Source organism: Triturus cristatus, chromosome 1_1 (assembly GCF_964204655.1).
Source record: "Triturus cristatus chromosome 1_1, aTriCri1.1, whole genome shotgun sequence".
NCBI classification, from domain to species: Eukaryota; Metazoa; Chordata; class Amphibia; order Caudata; family Salamandridae; genus Triturus; species Triturus cristatus.
In genome coordinates this window covers 1,221,382,437-1,221,402,797 of record NC_140579.1, presented here as the reverse complement: position 1 = coordinate 1,221,402,797, position 20,361 = coordinate 1,221,382,437, and the positions used below count along the sequence as shown (strand labels likewise).

Sequence of the window (20,361 nt, the reverse complement as noted above, 5' to 3'; positions counted from 1 at the left end):
ACCTAAAGAGATCGGTCACATACTGGGGGACAATTTGGAGGACTTTAATACAGTCCACCACTGCTGGTCACAAATATCTATACACTCGGACTGCTTATTTGAATCTCACAATGACACTCAGATATGGGATAATAACAATGCCCTTCCCAACAGATCTCTCCAATTCTGTTTCCCTCCAACCATGCCAGCTCAGGACTACACCTATCCATAAAATCTCAGGTTGGACAACGTAGTGCAGTACCCATCTAAGCAGACTACATCATATGAAATACCCTAAAGAGAGCGCTGAGAGCTGTTCAAAGCTACCTGCATACTGAAAACCATAAAACTGTGCGTTTGACTCTCACGCTTCATCATTCACCACACTGCACGACTGCGCCTCAGTGGTCATCATGCACGACATGGAAACACTTCCCCCATAGGATTAAAAGGAACTAAATGCCCTTCCAACCACACACCCTACACGGTATAGCATGCTACCCATGTGGCAAGCGTATCAGCACCCCACAAAGGGATAGTGAGCCATATGTAAAAGCTGTAATACAATAAAATACACAAAAAATAAATGTGCCTTTTAATGGCATATGTTATAATAACAACAACCTAATAAAAACAAACATACTTTCAATTCCTTTCTAAAGGCCCGGGCATAATGTGAAAAATCCACTAATATATCATATATGTTTTTAAATCCTAAAGCGGCAATGTGTAATATAAAAGGCAATATTTGTTATGAATTTCTCCGAAATTCCTTTGAGAAGAGTGGCCATATTCTCTATAGTGGTTGTTCCTAAATATATAAACTACCTATAGTATTTAGCCAGGCAAGGGTAGAGAAAGGGGCAACCTTGAAATGGGCACACGAGTGTCACTAGGCAGACAACATTCTTATCAATTTGTCATTGTAACACTGGAACAAGTGGCACAAAGTAGTGTTTTCTTTGTGTGATGATTTTATATTGGCAAACTAATATAAATGAAATCGATTTTATGCTGCATTGTGACAGATCCAGGCTTTGTTTAACACCAGAATAAGGTTTTACAAGCATTTTGTGAAACTACACACTACACTAATTTGAAGAGGCAGGACACACCAAAGCATTGTCCACAAAAGGTGAGGGCTGTTGTACTGCCTCTGGGTAGACACCATTGCAAAAGAAAAAGAAACACAAGCTGTACTTTAAAGCACATACTATATCTGTCTTACAATGCACTATAAGAAACTGATTGATGTGTTTGCTTTAGGCAGCAGAGGTATGCCTCTGGTTATACATAAATGATATATTCCAGCTTCACATAGCTGAGCAACCTCTCAGTCTACCCATAGGTTAGGCACCAGACACCTGAGCTGTCCCTCAAGTGACAATGCTCTATCACCAAAGGACTAGAGCCAGAACCCATCATTTCTGCTAAAATTGCCACCGGGGGTGTGTGTGTAATGTCTCAGCGCAGCCACTGAACATACTAAAAACGTATGCATTGAAGGTAAGAGTTACGATGTTACTAATAAGGTGCAAAAAAACACCTTAGGCATCTTGCCGCTGAGCTGACTTACAACATCAGAAATAATATGAATGTAATTAATGAAACAGATGACTTTTAAGAGCCTTTCTAAAAGTAGAATGCTACTTGACTTTGTGCAGGACAAACTGGTGCCTTCCAAAGACAGGAAGCAAAAAACAAGAGCAGGAACATCCTCCTCTATTCCACCCCCCCCCCCCCCCACCCCCAGTAAGTCTTTCAAGGGACTGATAGCAGGAGGGAAGAGCCAAAATGAAGGGATCACTTAGCTTAGGAAAAGAACACCTAAGTAGCATAGGGTTCGGTGGGCAAATAGACACTGGCAACCAGTGCAGCTTACAGCAAGCTTTGGAAAGCTTGTTACATTTTGTGAATTTCATGACACATCACACTACCATGTTCTGAAGACCATGAAGCTTGTAAATAGCTGACTCAGGAAGACAAACACAGCAAGCATTGACTTAGATGGATCAAGACATTCTGGTAGAATTAACAACACAAGCTTTCAAGTGCCATGGGAAAAAAATGTTTTTTTAAGCTACTTATTAGGACGTAGCAATATCACACCGCTGCAACAGCAGGATGAGGCGGGTAGAAATGTCTTTATTGTAATCTTGTCTGATATTATTCAAAACACTCAAAACACACTCAATATCTAAGACAGTATTTAAACTCATCTGGCTGCATCTAGTAACTTGAGCTCTTCAAGGTGGCTAAATAGCCAGTGAGCCAGCACTTCTACCAATTGTAGTGATTGCTGGCAAAGGAAAATTGATCCTACAGTTTGCTTCTGCCATAAGTTCCAATATGTCATCTGAGAACCCAACTTCACAGAGGGAAGTGATGAGAAAACCTCTTCCTTAATCATTTGGAGAGCTGTGAGAGGAGTGCAAAAAAGGGTTAAGGCTTGTATGCATGCTGCAGGTGACAGGATGAAACCAGAAGCTGGGCGATACAATCATGAATGGCCTTGATCTTCTCACAGAAAAAACTGGCCAAATCGTCACAAACAACTAGCGAGGGAAAGCAATCATTTTGTCAGAGGGCAGATTAGTGAAATTGGAGACTGCTTTGAAAAGAGCCATCAGGGAGTTGGAGGCCTGAGAAATAGAATTGCAGCCTGTCCTACTCTCTAAAGAACGATGCTTTGCTGTTTATCACATTATTTTTGGTGTTTTATTATAACGCGCGCTGGCACCATCAGGAACAAAGAATTTGGCAGGGCAGGAGCACCACCACCATAAATCTACAGTGCTTCCGTCCTGCCAAACTCTCACTCTTTTTAGAGATGGCAAAAGGGCCATCCATGTTACTCTGGTGGAGCCTCCACGAGCTCTGCTGGTGTAAACTTTGTCCTTATGATCCATCTGCCAAGGGCTGTCCAGTAACAATTATGGTTATCCAAACCTATGGAGGGTGAGGTCGCCTTCACTAATATTCCCTGCCCGAAGAATGGCAGATACAAGCAGTGAAAATGTACAATGTTTCCCTAATGGAGGAGAAAGCTACCTGTGTGTCAGGCCCTTAGAGTTTTGTATTGAGAAAACAAACCTTCACTTTGAGAGTTTGTTTTCTCTATACAAAGATGTTTGCTGGGTGAATGCTCTAAAATGGTGCCTGCTCAGCAAACATGCGGTGCTCTGAAGGAGGTGCTGCCACCACAGCTGCCCTTACAGCACAGAAATACAGACCAGGCAGGTGGGGATCTTTAAATATGGCAGACAGTCCTCAACATGAGTGGCAGAGCCCCGGGATTTACCCACACCCCCTGACTACTGACTATCCAAAGGTTAAAAATCTTCCTCTTACCACAGTCTACCTGTTTATAGTAGGCCTGGAATTTGATATATTAGCCAAATCTGGCAGTCTTTGTGTATCTTTAATCTCTATGCATGACCTTGGTTATCTATTGAGCTGTCTTCTAAGATGTTATCATAATGCAAGAGCAAAGACAAATATGTAAATTGCAGAAAAGAATCCAAATAGATAGGTCAAGGCACTTTTCCCCCTTACACACACACTCCTACTCCTCACTCCTCTTTTTATCATACTTAATATTTTTGCCAGGGCAAAGCATTAAGTTGGGATTTATTAAAGGCTATGAGGTTACAGCAGGTAGAAAAATGGGCAAGTTTGGTGACTCCAAACTGAAATTGATAAATTGTAAGCTATGTCTGGGTATCCTCATAATAGGAGCACAGAAACCTATTTGGAGACTAAAGCCATGGTTCCAAGTTTGGTAATTGCTGCTACGCTAGCTAGCATGGGGTATTTAATGGGCGACGTAATTAACTTCTCTGAAGTTCACCACCTCCGAATGAAGCCTAACATGTGGAATTGTTTTTTACCACAGTGACTACTGCATATTTTGCATTTATGCCTTAGCATTTTAACCTCATAGATTTCCCAGGGCTTTTTCCGGTTTAATCTGTATGGGGAAAACTGCAGATTGTGGTAATTGGCGTGCAACTCAGAATTCCAATTTGTGTGCAAACATTCTTTTGCACATGGATCACAATTTAAAATATACCTCTAAGTAAGGGTTTAAGTAAAACTTGTAAGTTTATTGAAAGTAGGCATTGGATATGTCAACCGAGATCTGCTTAGCTCTTTATTGCCATTATTATGACCTTGCCGCGCTGTAGGGATTGAGTATGTTGCGTTGCATTGCAATTCTATTTATATAGTACTTCATAATCTTAACGAAGCACCAAAGCGCACTTGTAGTGGGATAGCATGCTGCTCCATGGAGTGCCATAGATGAAACATGCGTGTTTGTCAATCATGCAGCCTGTATGGGGAGTGTGTTGATGTCTATGCTCTTAACACATTTTTGTTGCCATGCCTCTGCTTAACGTGATGACTAAGAGACAGGTTGCTTAAGCATTCAATTTGAACTGATGGACAGAAGGGCGTGAGTGCAGTCTGGCCTGTGCTTGAAGGGTTTGTGTGTGGATATGACTGAAACTGTCAGGCTAAGAATGTGCACAGAGATAGAAGGAGCTACGATTGGAAGATGCAAACTGAGGAATCCAGGCATTTACAAGGCCCAAGAGTGCGCCAAATCTACCCCCACAACAGCTTCTGTGGAAGGAAAAAAACCATATAGACTTAACACTACAAGAGGCCCTACAGCACCCACAATATACTTTGCTTGAGGTAACAATTACCTGGGCTCAAAAAAGCAGTCTGCCTTTGGTGGGCTGCGACATGAATTGGAACCATTGCTAAAACCTAAATATTTTTTGTTGTTGTATGTTTCTGTATAAATCGTGCCTGGTGCTATAAATAGGTTCAAAGCATTTAGAAATTAAAACAAAGCAGTGTTTCTGCCATAACTGTGCTTTGGGCCTCTGAGGGGTTTGGAAAGTGCTACACAAGTAACAATATAATATATTAAAACTGCCTTTCTCTATTACATTCTGATGTAACCATGCATTCTCTGTTGATTGTTGAAGTCAAAGTGTGGTGAAGTACCCCTGCTGCGTATTTGTACATGTGGGGACCTTCAATCATAGTTGATTCATCCACATCACTTTAAGTGCACACTATGGCCCAATTAAAAATTGCACAGTAGCTCTTTCTCGATTCTGTGGGTGGTGGTGGCCGTTCTTAGTTGGTGGAGCGATTTGTCTGGTTAATTCCGATAACAAACGAGACTCCTCCATGCTAACTAGTTAGGCGACCCCCAGCATAACCTTTTCTGAGGGTACTGTTCTCATTAACAAGGAATGCGTTTTGGCCATGTGTTTTCTCTCTGTGTTTTATATTACAGGATTCAATCATTCTCTACAGATAAATTGTCTACATCTAGTGTAATATTCATTAGTTTTGTCTAGGACCTATTGTTTTCTGTACCGCACAGTGCTGGTGGGCTGCAAACTCCACACCAGTAATTGCTAGTATTTTGTGGTTACAATTCACCAGTACTGTGCAATTACCAGTTAAACTCCACAGAATGGAGAATTACTGGGCGGACACAGATTTACGAAGAGATACTCTGCATGGCATTCCATTTTCCGTGGGGTTTGAAACACATATTTAACACCTGCTCTGTTGTAAGGCCGGAGTGCAGGGAGGTTTTGAAGAGAGTGTAGGAAGAAGTATGGAATGCTGGCAGGGGAAAACATATAATGGTCCCCCCATGGCTTGTCTGACATTAGGTCAGGAACCATGGAAGGGGTCCGAGCTTCAATGCAGACATTCTCACACCTGCTAGATTTCCCAGTCAGTAAAATCATGTTCTTTTTTCCTGATCTCATAGGTTTCCACTTGGAAATTCAGCTTTGCACCGTTCCTAATTAGGGACCATGTCTTCTATGGGCACCTTGCAAGTGGGCTGACTGGGCAGAGACAGCGGAACACCATAAGGCACAAGAAACTGTGAAAAACAGAGCCTTATCCAACTGTAAATGGCTTTTTGATGTCCTAAGTGACTGAAACGGACGAGAGCTTTTGCCAGCGATGTTCCTAAACGTTTAAACTTTTACAAAAACAGTTCCCATGCATCCCTTCCAAAATAGATAATGCTGACCTTCAGGTGTCTTTTGAAGATAGGGAAGGGAGGGAAGTCTCCTGTTTTGTGAAGCCAAGGGAGAGGCAGACTGTGCAAAAAAAAACAAGCCTTTCTCACCAGGGTGGCTGCTATCCGAAAGGATTGTAAATGAGTACAATTGGTTAATCTGCAAATCTATATGCTGCTTAGGAACCAATATATGGCTTTAATTGATGGAGTTATTTGAGGCTTAATGGTGAAAAAGATTTGTTCTTTCTGAGATGTGCTGTAAGGGAGTTATCAGCTGAGTTTTGGAGTATATCCTTCGAATGGAAACTTATTTTTGTTTAAAAAAGGTTTTCAACAGGCACAGTCAGATTGCTTATTACACGAAATATATTTTTTAATACTCGTTTTACTTTAAACACTACATCTCTTTGTACATTTTGTGTCAGCTTATCTTAGATTGTGTGGAATACAATTTGTAAAATAACGACTTGCATATCCACAGTGCTTTTAATTGCAGGCTGGGACCTTGTAGCACTATAAATAAACATCACTATTCACCAGTGCACCATCAAGGATTCAGTTCCGTGACACTCTGGTTACAAAGACATCTGCAGAGATCAGATTAGCCAACTCAGCTTTCATAACACCAAAGAATGTATTCACAGCAATTACCATAACTTGCACTTGTTTTCATTTAAGGTGTGTGTTTTATATACAGTTACCTGAATGTGCAAGGCCAACAAAATTGTCACAGAATATTGTTTTCATTTGAGTGGGCCACTGCCCCTGCCCTCATTGCACTCACAATCACAGTTCGCATATTTTTCATTAAGGCACTTCAACTTGAGGATGAACTGCAAAATACTTTGTATGAGGCTGACATTGAGACCCCATCTCCATCACAGCACAGATCAGTGAAAAAATTGTACGAATCCTGGAAGCTGCAGAAGGCTGCGTTCAGAAACGTGTCTGGTGTCTGAAGATCTTTCAGCCCAATGGGCATTGCACCTGGTGGGAAGTATATTTAGGGTTAAAAAAAAGTACCATTTGTTTCCATAGAAACCTGTAGTGGAGACTGGGTTCTATGTGCACACATTGCTATGCTAGCATAAGCGCTTTAGATGTCAAACTCCATCTTGCTCCTTTGCGGCTTTTGCACACGACACTGCAGGTAGCTGTTATTACAAGAAAAACTGCTTGCTTGCTTTTTCTTCACACGAGAACGGTCTGTTGTTCACATCCCTAAACGTGCACCGCGACCTTAGTCTGAACACTGTGTGCAGAAGCCGTCAAGGTTAAATAACAATGTATGCTTTTGAATTCAGGTTGATCGGCCCACGCTCTAGCCATAACACGCACACAGCTGCAAATATCTGAAACTCGGGTGCCTTTAATATTGCATTTGCATGCTTGATTCAGACACTTGGAGAAAACCTTTTCCAGACACAGAGCAGAGCTGATCCTGTGATGTGATTCACCTAAGCTGATATTTACGGTATGTTAGTTTCATAAAACTAGCTTACTAACAAAGGGAGGGTGGTTGTTTTCAACTATCATTTGTAATATGATTTCTTCCTTCATTTTCTATGGTATTTGAACAATGCTGATGGTTTTGTTTTTAATCATTTGTCTGCTTATGTTAGCCAAAATACTGCACCGTAGAGCACGTAGTTAAAAATAAACATTTTAAACTTTACCGTGTCTCTGATTATTCTTGTTGACTGATATGAGAATAATAACGAAAAGGTGTTTCTGATTCCCACCATTCCTGAGAGTACTCTAAGTCGCTTGTTCTGGGTTGTCTAATCATTGGTAGCTTCGAGATGATACGGAGAACGAATGAGACACGGATGTTAGTCGGATAGGGGTTCTGGGTACTGAGGTGAGTTTTTTTGGTACACCACAATTCACTGAGGTCCTAGTTTCCTGCGCATTGTTCTGTGCATGAGCAGAATCCCTGCAACATGGCGCACCTAACGTTTGGTCTTATGATTGAGACGCCTTAGTAGTGCTTATATTAGTCCACAATACCCTCACTCTTGTTTCCGGTTAACGGGAGTGACGGTTTAAACCTACCTAAATAGTTAATTTATAGGTTCTCTCAAGCTTGACAATAAAAAAGGTTTTGTTTTATCTACCCTTTTTGTGCTACTGTTTATATAGATGGTGTTTCTTCTCTGTGTCCTTATGGCTGAAGTCGCTATTGCAGCGCACAGTCGCGCATCTCTCCGGCATCATTTGACGCAGTTCGGGGTGCCTGATGATGGGATGTCTATTATCTTTGTAGTGAGTGCCGATGCATTGCATCCCTATGAGCTATTTTACTCTTGGGTTACTTTGCCAGAGGTGAATGCGGATGATAATACGTTTCACTCATACACTCCTACGGCAGTCCCGGCTAATTACACGCCATATAGGACGCAGGACATTCCAATTCCTGCTTGGCACCATCGTATTTGGTTCAATGGGTCCCTCCCCCACACGGTTGCACCGGTTCGTTTGGGCCCCTTGTCCATTCCAGGGGCCACTTGGCCAGTCTTGGCCGGGTTTACACTACATCCACGTTATTTGCAAGCCCCGGTGGATGTTACGTCAACTCCATACCGCCCTGATTACCGTACATAGGGATTTAGTGCAATACGCTTCACGCAATGTCCAGGTGGGTGCACCAGGGGTTGCGGCGCAACCAGCTGGCCAGGCCGGGATTACTATTAGTCCCATCATTGTTCATTCGGTAATGGGCAAGCGCCCCCAAAATAAGGACGATATGCCTTATTGGCTTGCTGCGAAATATGACCAGCTGGAAGTAGTTTTTCCCAATTCTACTCCTGTGGAAAAACACAGGATTCTCACCATTAGTTTGCAGAAAGACTTGGTCCAGAGGTAGCTGATTGTGATAACTGGGGTAAAGTGTTTGCAGCAGTCTACTCAAAGTGCTTCGGCACCACGTCTATGGCTGTACTGCCCTCCGTGATCAAACGTGTTCAGGATCAACACGGTTCAGAGGCGGCGGTCGAGTTAGGGATGAGGCTTGTCGGCGTGTTCGACGTAGTTGCCACGCTCATCCTTGCTAATGTCAAGGGAGATGCGGTTAACTTTCAAGTGTCGAATGCGCTGCGCCTCGTCGACTACGTCGATAAACCCCGGCAGTTACCGAAGATTATTGCGGAGGCTTATAAGACCATTGGCCACAATAGTTTAGGGGTTAAGCCTTTTGTTCAGACAACAACTACGCAACCGCAAACTAAGACAGGGACGTCTTCTAAAGACGACCGTCCAGCTTTTCCTGACCAAAATTGGAAAGCTAAAAAACAGGGGAAGCAGACACAGAAACAGGGGTCTCGTCCCGTGTCGCCGGTCCAAGCGACTACTGAACGCACATATGATTTGCGTGATCGCACTAGAATTAGGTCTCCTGATAGATTTCAGGTTCCTGAACAACGTTCTCCTCGTTCTTCACAGGAAACATCGGTTTCACAGTCCGGTGGAGAGAACGTGGCACAGGTCGGGGTGCCCAACAAGGATGTGAGCAGTCCCGCCAGACTGACGGTAAAGGCAAACAGGACGAGTTTGCACGACGACTCCCATTTCAAAAGAAGACAGTTGCTGCACTGACAGCGAGGTATGCCACAGATAGTGAGAACGCAGCTTCGGAACGCAGCGGAGGTTACAGTAGTGCGGCAACCACTGCGTCCATATCTGAAGGCGACAGCAACTGACACATTCATTACTGTAGAAACTGCTGATACTAGAGTGGCTCCCCCTGACAGACTATATGACATAGTCCTTTTAATAGAAGGTGACATGGATTTTTGGGGAAAATCTGACCTCTACATATTACATTCTGTTGGAAGAGTCAGACTGGCCCCCAGCTTTTGTTTTGGCCGTTCCTAGAGGGGAGGAGGTAATCCTCCCATCTTTGTGCACACTGTGCCGAAGGATCAGGCTCAGAACTTTGCAGAAGAGTGGGCTCAGGTACTTGCTCCGGCGTTGTACCGTACTTAGGTTGGGTGGGACAAGTTGTCGCCAAGCCATGAGATTCCATTACGGTCTATGTCCCAGCCGCAACCCCAATATCCCATGCACCGCGAAGCTAGATCTCACGTCGCAGAAATCCTTGAACAATTGGAATATCAAGGTGTTATTGAAACATGTGTGTCACCCATGAATAATCCTCTATTCACTGTAACTAAACCTGATGGGTCGTACCGCCTAGTTTAGGATTACCTGCATTTGAACTATCCTTGTCGGACCTGTGTAGTACAGAATACCCACAGTTTTGCCCTCGTTGATAGTCTCGTGAGAAAACGGTTTAAGACCACACTTGACATCTCCAATGGCTTTTATAGCCATAATCTGTCCTCTATTAGTAGTCAATGGACAGCCTTTACTTCAGGCGGCAAGCAAAAACAGTTTAAAAGATTAGCCATGGGCTACAAAAACAGTCCAGGCGTCTTTGCCGCTCGTGTTGTCTCTGTTGGAGAGCATTGACCCTGATGCGTACTCGTATGTTGATGATCTTTATCTCAGATGACGAATTATGGCCGCATCTGTGTCACGTTGACCGCGTCTTTGTCATGTTTGCGGACTTCGGTTACAAATTCAACTTTGCAAAGTCACACATTGCAAAGTATACAGTGTTGTTTTTGGGCTATGAACTCCACAACGAAGGTCGAGGATTAGCACCTCACTTCCTGGAGAAGTGCGCATGTTTGCGTGCTCCGACAACACTGAAGAAACTACAATCTTTGCTGGGTTTTTTAAATTTCGGGCGTACTTACATTCCCGATTATGCCCAGCGTATTAAGCTGCTATATGCCTTGGTACAACCTACTTTTTCCAAATCGAGCTGGCTGCCAGAACATTCAGCTATCCTGCAATCTTTGCAGGCTGATCTTCTTGCTTTGAAATACTTACTGACGCGTGATAACCACACTAACCTGTTAATAAGAATTGTGCCTGGCACAGTGGGTTTGACGTACTTAACGTTCAATGAGGGCGATACAGTCCCCATTGCTTACAAATCCCACTTGTACACATCGGCTGAAATGCGCTTTTCCACTGTTGAAAAGGTTTTGACTGCATTGCAGATGGCGATTCTGAAGGAGAGAGCGCTGTCGCAAGGGAAGCGCATGTTGGTTGTCACACCGTATCCTGCCCTAGAGGCAGTGACGAAGGGCAGTGTACCAAACTCAAAAGCGTTGCATCCTCGTTGGATACAATGGGCCACTTCTTTGACATTGCCGGATGTCAATTACATCTTTGATGCCTCATTGTAGACTCAGGTGTACTTGCAGTATGAATTTGTTCATCCAGCTCCTCTGTCCTTGCGTCCGCTTGAGGATTACCATTGTGTCATTTACACTGACGGTTCGGCGCAACCGGCGACTGAATCTATGCATGCTTATTCAGCGGCCTGCGCAATAGTGGCTGGTACTTTTGTGAATGGTGAATTCAAATCTGATGTCGTGCACACGCAGACACTGGGTGATTGTACCGCCCAGTTGGCAGAGCTTCGTGCTCTGGTGCTTGCACTGGAGTTTGCTGATCCTCGAGTTACTACTCTTATAGTGAGCGACTCTTTTTACTGTGTTCAGTCTTTCAACGACAATTTATTCTTTTAGTCTCAAAATGAGTATTGTGATTCCAAAGATAGCACAATCAGGCATCAAATGCTTTGGGTTTGAGTCGCAGACCTTAAACAACGTCTGCCGCTCGTGAATGTAATTCATACTCTTGGGCACCAGCGAGTAGATGTCCACGCTGTCGGAAACAGCTTAGCTGACGAAGCAGCAAAAACAGCAGTGGCAACATATCTAGTAGCAGCAGTTACAAGATCCAAAAGTAAGATTGATGATGACATCTTGGCAGCTATTGCTGCAACAGAGAAGGGAAGTGATTACCCTAGAGGTTTCCCTTCTAAATACTCTTATCATTTAAGTCCTGATAAAGTTCCCTATGTGAGAATTAACGACGTTGGTGACAGATTGATTCCCAATGCGGACTGCAGACTGTCCTTGATAACAGCAGCTCACGAAGGTATGGCTTCTGCCCATGTCGGCGTTTCGGCGACTGTTACTGTCTTACAACGTTTCTGGTGGCATGAATTGTATAAACAGACATGTGCTTATGTTCTTAATTGTGACATCTGCCAGCAGATAAAACCTTCAACTGCTGCGCGCCCACCTCAAACACAGTTGTACATATCTAATAAACCACTTGGGTGCGTTTATTTAGATCACTGCGGTCCTTTCTCCTCTGATACTGCGTATAAGTATATCTTCGTTGCAGTGGATTCGTGCACAAGTTTTCTTTGGGTCTGGCCACAACGGAGTGCTGATGCTCGAACGGTCATCAGGGATTTGCATGTCTTTGTGGGAATTTTTGCATGTGGTACCCTTCATTCTGACCAAGGTCCTGCGTTCGCCTCTAAGGCGTACAAAGAAGCCATGAGATCTTTGGGGGTCCAAGTCACATTTTCGTTCCATACCGGCCTGAGGGCAATAGTGGTGTGGACCGAATGAACCGTGACTTAAAGCAATCCCTGACAGCTAGGGTTTTAGGTACTGGCAGGAACTGGTTGGCCCTTCTGTATAGCGTTCAACGTGCACTTAATAATCTCCGTAGAAGGTCTCTGGGTGGGCAGCCCACATACGAGATGCTCTTTGGCATAAAGATATTTGTCCCGGACCTTGATGGTCTAGACATGGCGGCGTCAGCCGCACCCTTTGACGTAGATGATCACTGTGCTGTATTACAGAATCTACAAGAGACCAGAGACAGTCTTGCAAAGCAACACTTGCCCTCCACAACTGATGCTGCGCTTCAGATTCCGATAGTTGGCTGGCTACCTCGAGTTGGTGACCTGGTCCATGAGAAGGTGGAGAACAAGAAGGAGTTCGGCCCCTCTTATCGTGTTCCAGTGCTTGGCGTGCAGGGTACAAGAACAGTCATTTTACCTCCACTTACTGGTCCAAGGATAACAGGTACATCTCCATTGACAATGTCAAACTACAGTGAGTGGCTGATTCCTCTTAGTATCACTCCAGCGGTCTCTTGTCCAGCAATGCTGAGAAATTCTGTTTTGGCTCCGGCAACTACCAACAGGCCTGACATTGCCATTGAGATGCATACAGTTACTAATCCTTTATTGCCTCCACCGGCTGGTGGTCCAGTTGAAGATACTGTGTATATTTATCCCACAGATGTGTCGTTTCCTGGTTTACAATCAAGTGCAGTCACGTTTTTCATTTGACACTAACTCTATGACTTCCATTGCCCCATCGAAAATTTCTATTTTTGCTGCTTAGTTTAAAAGACATTTTTTAATTCCCCCTTGGACTTACATTTGGCTGGTGCTCATAACTATTTTTTTGTTGATGTCAATTGTATTTGTGGTCGTATTTATTTCGTCTAGTAAATGGACACTATCTCATCGAAAGATCTACAATTAGATTAATTGATGAAACTTTGGCACCCCACTCCTCGTCACACATCATGAAGAGGGACCAGACTTTTGTGAATATTACTGCCTGGCCGGTGTTAGATGGGATTGTATGGTATGCTGTTAAATTTCAAATTCATGGTCCCACAGAGGTGATTAATGTGCCCAATGTACTTCGTGTTTCTATGGGGAATGTTGTAAAAAAAAAAAACATCTGCCGTAGAGGCTCTCTTTTCTGATTTGAAATATTATGCTGCTTTTGATGCTGAAGATCTGTATTTAGACACAGCAAACTACGGAGAGTTGTTTTGCTACCAACACTATGGCAATCATTTCCTGCATAAAGCGAATTCATTTAGAAATGTTGTCAATTATAGGCAATGGGAACATTGCCCAGCGCCCATTGAAGGCAGCTCCAAAACTCTAGTGAACAAATTTACATATTTTACTGATTTCAGTGTATCTGAACCTGAAGCCTTTTATTTTAAAGTGGCGGCTGAGTCAGCTTCCAAAGTTAGGCTGACCCACACTAAATTATTATATTTCAAGTCCTTTATGGATGAATAGGCTATTGGGGGCTATGAGCTGTGGAAAGATACCATTGATCTTAAATCTGTTTGGGGTTCTAAAGCATGGCAGGTACAAGGTACAGAAGCTCTGCATCGTGCTTGCCTTATCCCAAACCAAAAACCAAAGGAAATGATGGACGGAGTGTTGAACAATGCAAGCACTCACCCCCAGTCAACTGATCTGGGTTTAATCCATCACCGTTCTTTAGCCCACTCTGCCACCCCAGTTCAGACATGGCCATATGCAAATCAGTCTGCATATGGCCATGTCTGAACTGGGGTGGCAGAGTGGGCTAAAGAATGGTGATGGATCAAACCCAGATCTGTTGACTGGGTGTGAGTGTTTGATTGGTTCTGATGCTCCGTCCATCACCACCCCCTTTTGTACCGCTTTGTTCGCCATAAGTTGGCAGGGTATGCTCAGACGTGAGTCCCTTGCTCACTTTGCCACTGGATTCAAGCAAGCCTGGCTGAAGACGGCTGAAATGCCAGAAACCGGTCCTAGGAAGCTTGTTTCCGGTCCAGGGAAGACATGGCTTGGCAGTTCGGGCTGGACTGTTCCCATGAGGCACAGGGTCAGACTGATTTGCATATGGCCATGTCTGAACTGGGGTGGCAGAGTGGGCTAAAGAATGGTGATGGATCAAACCCAGATCTGTTGACTGGGTGTGAGTGTTTGATTGGTTCTGATGCTCCGTCCATCACCACCCCCTTTTGTACCGCTTTGTTTGCCATAAGTTGGCAGGGTATGCTCAGACGTGAGTCCCTTGCTCACTTTGCCACTGGATTCAAGCAAGCCTGGCTGAAGACGGCTGAAATGTCAGAAACCGGTCCTAGGAAGCTTGTTTCCGGTCCAGGGAAGACATGGCTTGGCAGTTCGGGCTGGACTGTTCCCATGAGGCACAGGGTCAGACTGATTTGCATATGGCCATGTCTGAACTGGGGTGGCAGAGTGGGCTAAAGAATGGTGATGGATCAAACCCAGATCTGTTGACTGGGTGTGAGTGTTTGATTGGTTCTGATGCTCCGTCCATCACCACCCCCTTTTGTACCGCTTTGTTCGCCATAAGTTGGCAGGGTATGCTCAGACGTGAGTCCCTTGCTCACTTTGCCACTGGATTCAAGCAAGCCTGGCTGAAGACTGCTGAAATGCCAGAAACCGGTCCTAGGAAGCTTGTTTCCGGTCCAGGGAAGACATGGCTTGGCAGTTCGGGCTGGACTGTTCCCATGAGGCACAGGGTCAGACTGATTTGCATATGGCCATGTCTGAACTGGGGTGGCAGAGTGGGCTAAAGAATGGTGATGGATCAAACCCAGATCTGTTGACTGGGTGTGAGTGTTTGATTGGTTCTGATGCTCCGTCCATCACCACCCCCTTTTGTACTGCCTTATCCCAAACCACATGTTTTTGAATTCTACCATTTTTCAAACCACCTGCTTTGGATTGGCTACTTCTAAAAAGATGAATTCCCCCTCTATTTCTGAGCTGGGCGCTTATCCAAGATGGGATAATCACACAGATCTGTCCCTTGATGCTTTGCAGTCATTTATTACTAATACATCCTTCAACATTTCCAACTTGGATCCTGAGGGGTGGTTGATATGGCAGAAGAGCTCAGATTCCTGTCAACATCGTTTTCTGGGTCTATACCCTGGCTATACACAGGTTAGAGTGGACCCCCGATTTGAATCTTCCCATTCTGTTACTACCTATTCTGTATGGAAGTTATGTCAGATCTGGCTGTAACATTCCACCTTGGCATCTGTGAAACTTTATTTATCAAAATTGAATGACAAAGTGGATTTGAATGATTTTGTTAAGGGTCCTGTGGGTGGCAGGTCCAAAAGATGGGTGTATGCTGTTTATAACGAAGTTTGGAAATTATCTCAAATTGAAGCTGCATCCAGATTAAGGGCGGTTGATCAAGCAAATTTGGAAAAAGTGCTAGCTGTCATCGATAATAGCATTAACACCCTTTCGTCCAGAATTTACACATTAGATAATATTGTTTCATCTGGATATTGTACAAGATGATATGTCTGTTTTATACCATGGTCAAAATCAATTGCGTTCTATATGCAGTTTGCATGGACTTTACAAACATTGATTCTCGCCCTGACTGCTGGTGTGCTCCTGTTGGTTTGTTTGCTCCGCAATGGCTGCACGATCTGTATCACACGACAACCTGCCGTGGCTGTTTCAGCTGCGCAACCGGATGCTTGAATACTATGGAACATTACCGGTGGCCACTTTAAGAGTGGCCTATGGATTATCATCCGGTTCAATTACTTTACTTGCATGCAACCTGTTTTCCATTGCCTAGATTGTTCATTCGAATGGGCTCTGAATTTGTGGCTCTCGAACACGGTGTCTCCTGCCCCGGATTATGATCGACTAATGAGTCCCTTGGTGGCTCATGAGTTGGACTGTTCTGGCATCGGGATTATGGCCTGTGGAGCGGCACATTGAGTCCTAGGGAATTGGGATATATATGCGGCAGAATATGACTTCTTGGCAAGAAGTTATCTTGAAGAACACGCAAGTTGTCCTGATTGTGCTAGAGGCTCGGGTTATCGATGAACATGTATGTTCATTTACTTTACTTGACTGGATGGCTGAGTCTTTTACAGAACATTATAATGGCTTCCTCTTGGAGGCAGTTGCTACTTATTGTGCTTACACGTTGATGGATTAACTTGGAAGTTGTCCATCTTCCGCAAGTTCAAACCCAGATTTTTAACTTTTTTTCTTCTTTTTTACTCCACATTAGGCTCTGTCACGCCTCTTCGAGATGTTTTAAATTTTTACTTTTTCGAACAAGTTTTTCGAACTGTCACTACCAATTATATGGCTTGGCAATACATGAACTTAGTTCTGTCTCAATCGAACTTGAACTCTACGTTCCTACTTTGCTTCCCTATTTTGTTCGTGGTCCGATCAAGGGAGGGTGTAGTGGAGACGAGGTTCTATGTGCACACATTGCTATGTTAGCATAAGCGCTTTGGGTGTCAAACGTCATCTTGCCCCTTTGCTGCTTTTGCACACGGCACTGCAGGTAGCTGTTATTACAAGAAAAACTGCTTGCTTGCTTTTTCTTCACATGAGAACGGTCTGTTGTTCACATCCCTAGAAGTGCACCGCGACCTTAGTCTGAACACTGTGTGCAGAAGCTGTCGATGTCAAATAACAATGAATGCTTTTGAATTCAGGTTGATCGGCCCACGCTCTAGCCGTAACACGCACACAGCTGCAAATATCGGAAACTCGGGTGCCTTTAATATTGCATTTGCATGCAGGATTCAGACACTTGGAGAGAACCTTTTCCAGACACAGAGCAGAGCTGATCCTGTGATGTGATTCAGCTAAGCTGATATTTACGGTATAGGGTTCCCCATTCAAGCCTAGAGACCTTCTATTAGTTTCATAAAACTAGCTTACTAGTGATGGGAGGGTGGTTGTTTTCCACTATTATTTGTAATATGATTTCTCCCTTCATTTTCTATGGTATTGTAACAATGCTGATGGTTTTGTTTTTAATCATTTGCACCTTAGAGCACGTAGTTAAAAATAAACATTTTAAACTTTACCGTGTCTCCGATTACTCTTGTTGTGGACTGATATGAGAATAATAACGAGTTGGTGTTTCTGATTCCCACCATTCCTGAGAGTACTCGAAGTCGCTTGTTCTGGGTTGTCTAATCATTGGTAGCTTCGAGATGATACGGAGAACGAATGAGACACTGATGCTAGTCGGATAGGGGTTCTGGGTACTGAGGTGAGTTTTTTTGGTACACCACAATTCACTGAAGTCCTGGTTTCCTGCGCATCCTTCTGTGCATGAGCAGAATCCCTGCAACAAACCCTGAGTGGTGGTTCTAGTTTGGAGAATAGAAATGGTTCTAACACTAGGACCAGGCCTATTTACTTACCTGGAATGCTTACTGACACTGTATACCATTCTTCATGACTGCTCTATGTATTTCCGTCTCTGGCCTACTGTATTTTCACTACATATGCACCTACATTTCACCAAATGTGTGGCTATCCCTCTTCTGTCTTAAGCTATTTAATAATTTAATTTCCCTCCTAGAACCCCCATGTGTCATGTGTGCTCCTGGAAAACTGCAAACACCTCATGCACCTTGCTGCGCTTATCTACAACATTTGGAGTGTTCAGACAAGGAATAAATAGTATCATGTGCAATAGACAAAGCCATGTGCATTCCATCTCTTGCTGTCTTTCTAGTCCCTTCCTCTCCATTTTTAGGTCAAAGCTTACCTGACAGTACAGCTGTCTGGGTTACTTACAACTTGTTGTAGGCATTCTGAAAGCTTCCATGGGAATGCATTTCGCCCACTGCTTACTATTGACTTTGTGGTTTGTAACTCACATGTGCTTGCTTTCCATTTGCTGGCTTTACTTGTTTCAGGCAGTCCAGCTTGAGCTTGAGTTCGTCCATCCTGTGTAAAATGTATACGTCAGAGTACTCACCTTCTATAACAAGCATTGACATAGCCAATAGGTCTCGCCTTTGGGACCTTATAAGTGTTTAGTTATCCAGCACAAAATCCTTGGTGCAGCAACATCAGCTGTTGCATGGCTAAACACTTATAAGGTCCCAAAGGCGAGACCTATTGGCTATGCCAATGCTTGTTGATTTATTTCAATGTGCGTGGTAGGGCACACGGAGCAAGCTGCAAGGACGCTTTGCGTAAAACAGGTTTTCGTCAGATGCCCACAAGGTCAATAGAGTTTCTATATTTATTTAGGCTGTAATTGTATATTGTTCCTAAAGCTTACCGTCGCACAGAAATACCTGAGAGTGTGTGCCATTACCACGTCTGAAAAACATACGTCGAGCTAGAATGGCCACATTTTGGTTAACATTCTGAAGCAGTAATGCAGCTGATCCTGTCAAAGCCGTCAGGCAGGACACAGGCACGGAGTGAGAACATAAAGCCAGAAGCATAGGAAGAGATAGGCCCACTTACTGCACGAATATTCGAGTCAGTTGAGAAAAAAAGACATTAAAAAATGGAAGCTAAGATTACATTTTAATATGTTAGTGGGACCGCAGCAGAATTGAGCCTCATGCGCGAACAATAGTTTCCCTCTAGTAAGATAAAAATAAGTGCACCCAGCAAACTTTGACAGAGAGATCCCTCATAGTGTTATATTTTTGGATGACTTTGGATAAAATTATGCATTGTGCAAAATAATCTACCCTCCAGGCTCTGTTAGGTTGGAATGTATTCTTAGGCAACAATCCAGCAAGGACGTGTTTGTATGTGGATGACTGATTCTGTGGCCATTGTCACACCCTGGTAGCGCCGGGTGGGGGGGGGGCTCTTTACTTGTGGACATAAAAGCCTGTTTGAAGCAAGGGTGTACCTTCCATTGGTGAGTAGGTGTAGTGGCACCGGGGTCCAGAGGCCTGATTGGCTTCCTGAACCCTGATTATTTATGTATTTTTGCAGCCAGGGTACCGATGTCCTTCCTTGCACGAGGGCCCGTGCCACACTGGCTACACCACTGCTTGGGTGGACTATATTGGCATTTTCTTTCTTCATAATTATCCACAACACAGACTGAGCACAGGAGGCCACAGGCCATGCGCGAAAGCATGGAATGGTGACCAGGAGTATACAAACCAGCAACAGCTGAGGAGTAGAGTAGACAGTATTGTACCTGAAGATCTTATTTATCCTTCAGGATAAGTTCACGGGCTGTTTTAAAGCAAAGGGACGCTCATCTCATTCAGACATCCCCACAAGGCAGACAGAGATTTCTGTGTCTTCAGTGGAACCACGGCTGCAGTGATTCCTCTGAAGGCACTTCATTTTGCCGGGCGGCTGCCGTAATTAATGCTAAGATTTTTGTTTTCTGAAAACAAAAAATGTCCTTGAGATGCTAGTGAATTGTCCAGCTGTGACCTGCGCCATCTTGAGCCCCTACTGCTGGGGTTATATCTATCACCCCGTAACTGTGGGCGGCCGGACACAGAGGATCGATACGCTCGGGGAGTGCACTGCAGCACTTCTTGACTGGCACAAGTGAATTATTGACATATTTCACACGCAGCGAGAACAGCAATCTACCTGTTGGCCTCACAGAACGGACCACAGGCACTCTGCGCCTGCCGGCCTCTATTCTTTTGTTTAGCACGAGGCATTTTTATTCATTTGACTGTCCAAGTGGCCCCAAGTCTAGACAAATGAGGATTCTTTTCCACTTTGTATGTCACTGCTTTTGCACAAATCGAAAACCTAACACTGTAAAACAAACGCGCGCTTTTCTTGCAGTTATCAACCTTTTAGCATA

General features: G+C 44.0%; 1 protein-coding gene across 1 annotated transcript in view; it reads left to right on the top strand.

The window, feature by feature from the left end:
- Positions 1-7,721, top strand: part of LOC146871857 (uncharacterized) — a 200,512-nt gene extending 192,791 nt beyond the window's left edge. Inside the window, exon 7 of the mRNA XM_085649127.1 lies at positions 5,786-7,721. Coding sequence (XP_085505253.1) covers positions 5,786-5,826 — 41 coding nt within the window. The 3' untranslated portion in view covers positions 5,827-7,721. The remainder of the gene's footprint in view (positions 1-5,785) is intronic.
- Positions 7,722-20,361: the final 12,640 nt, after the last annotated feature.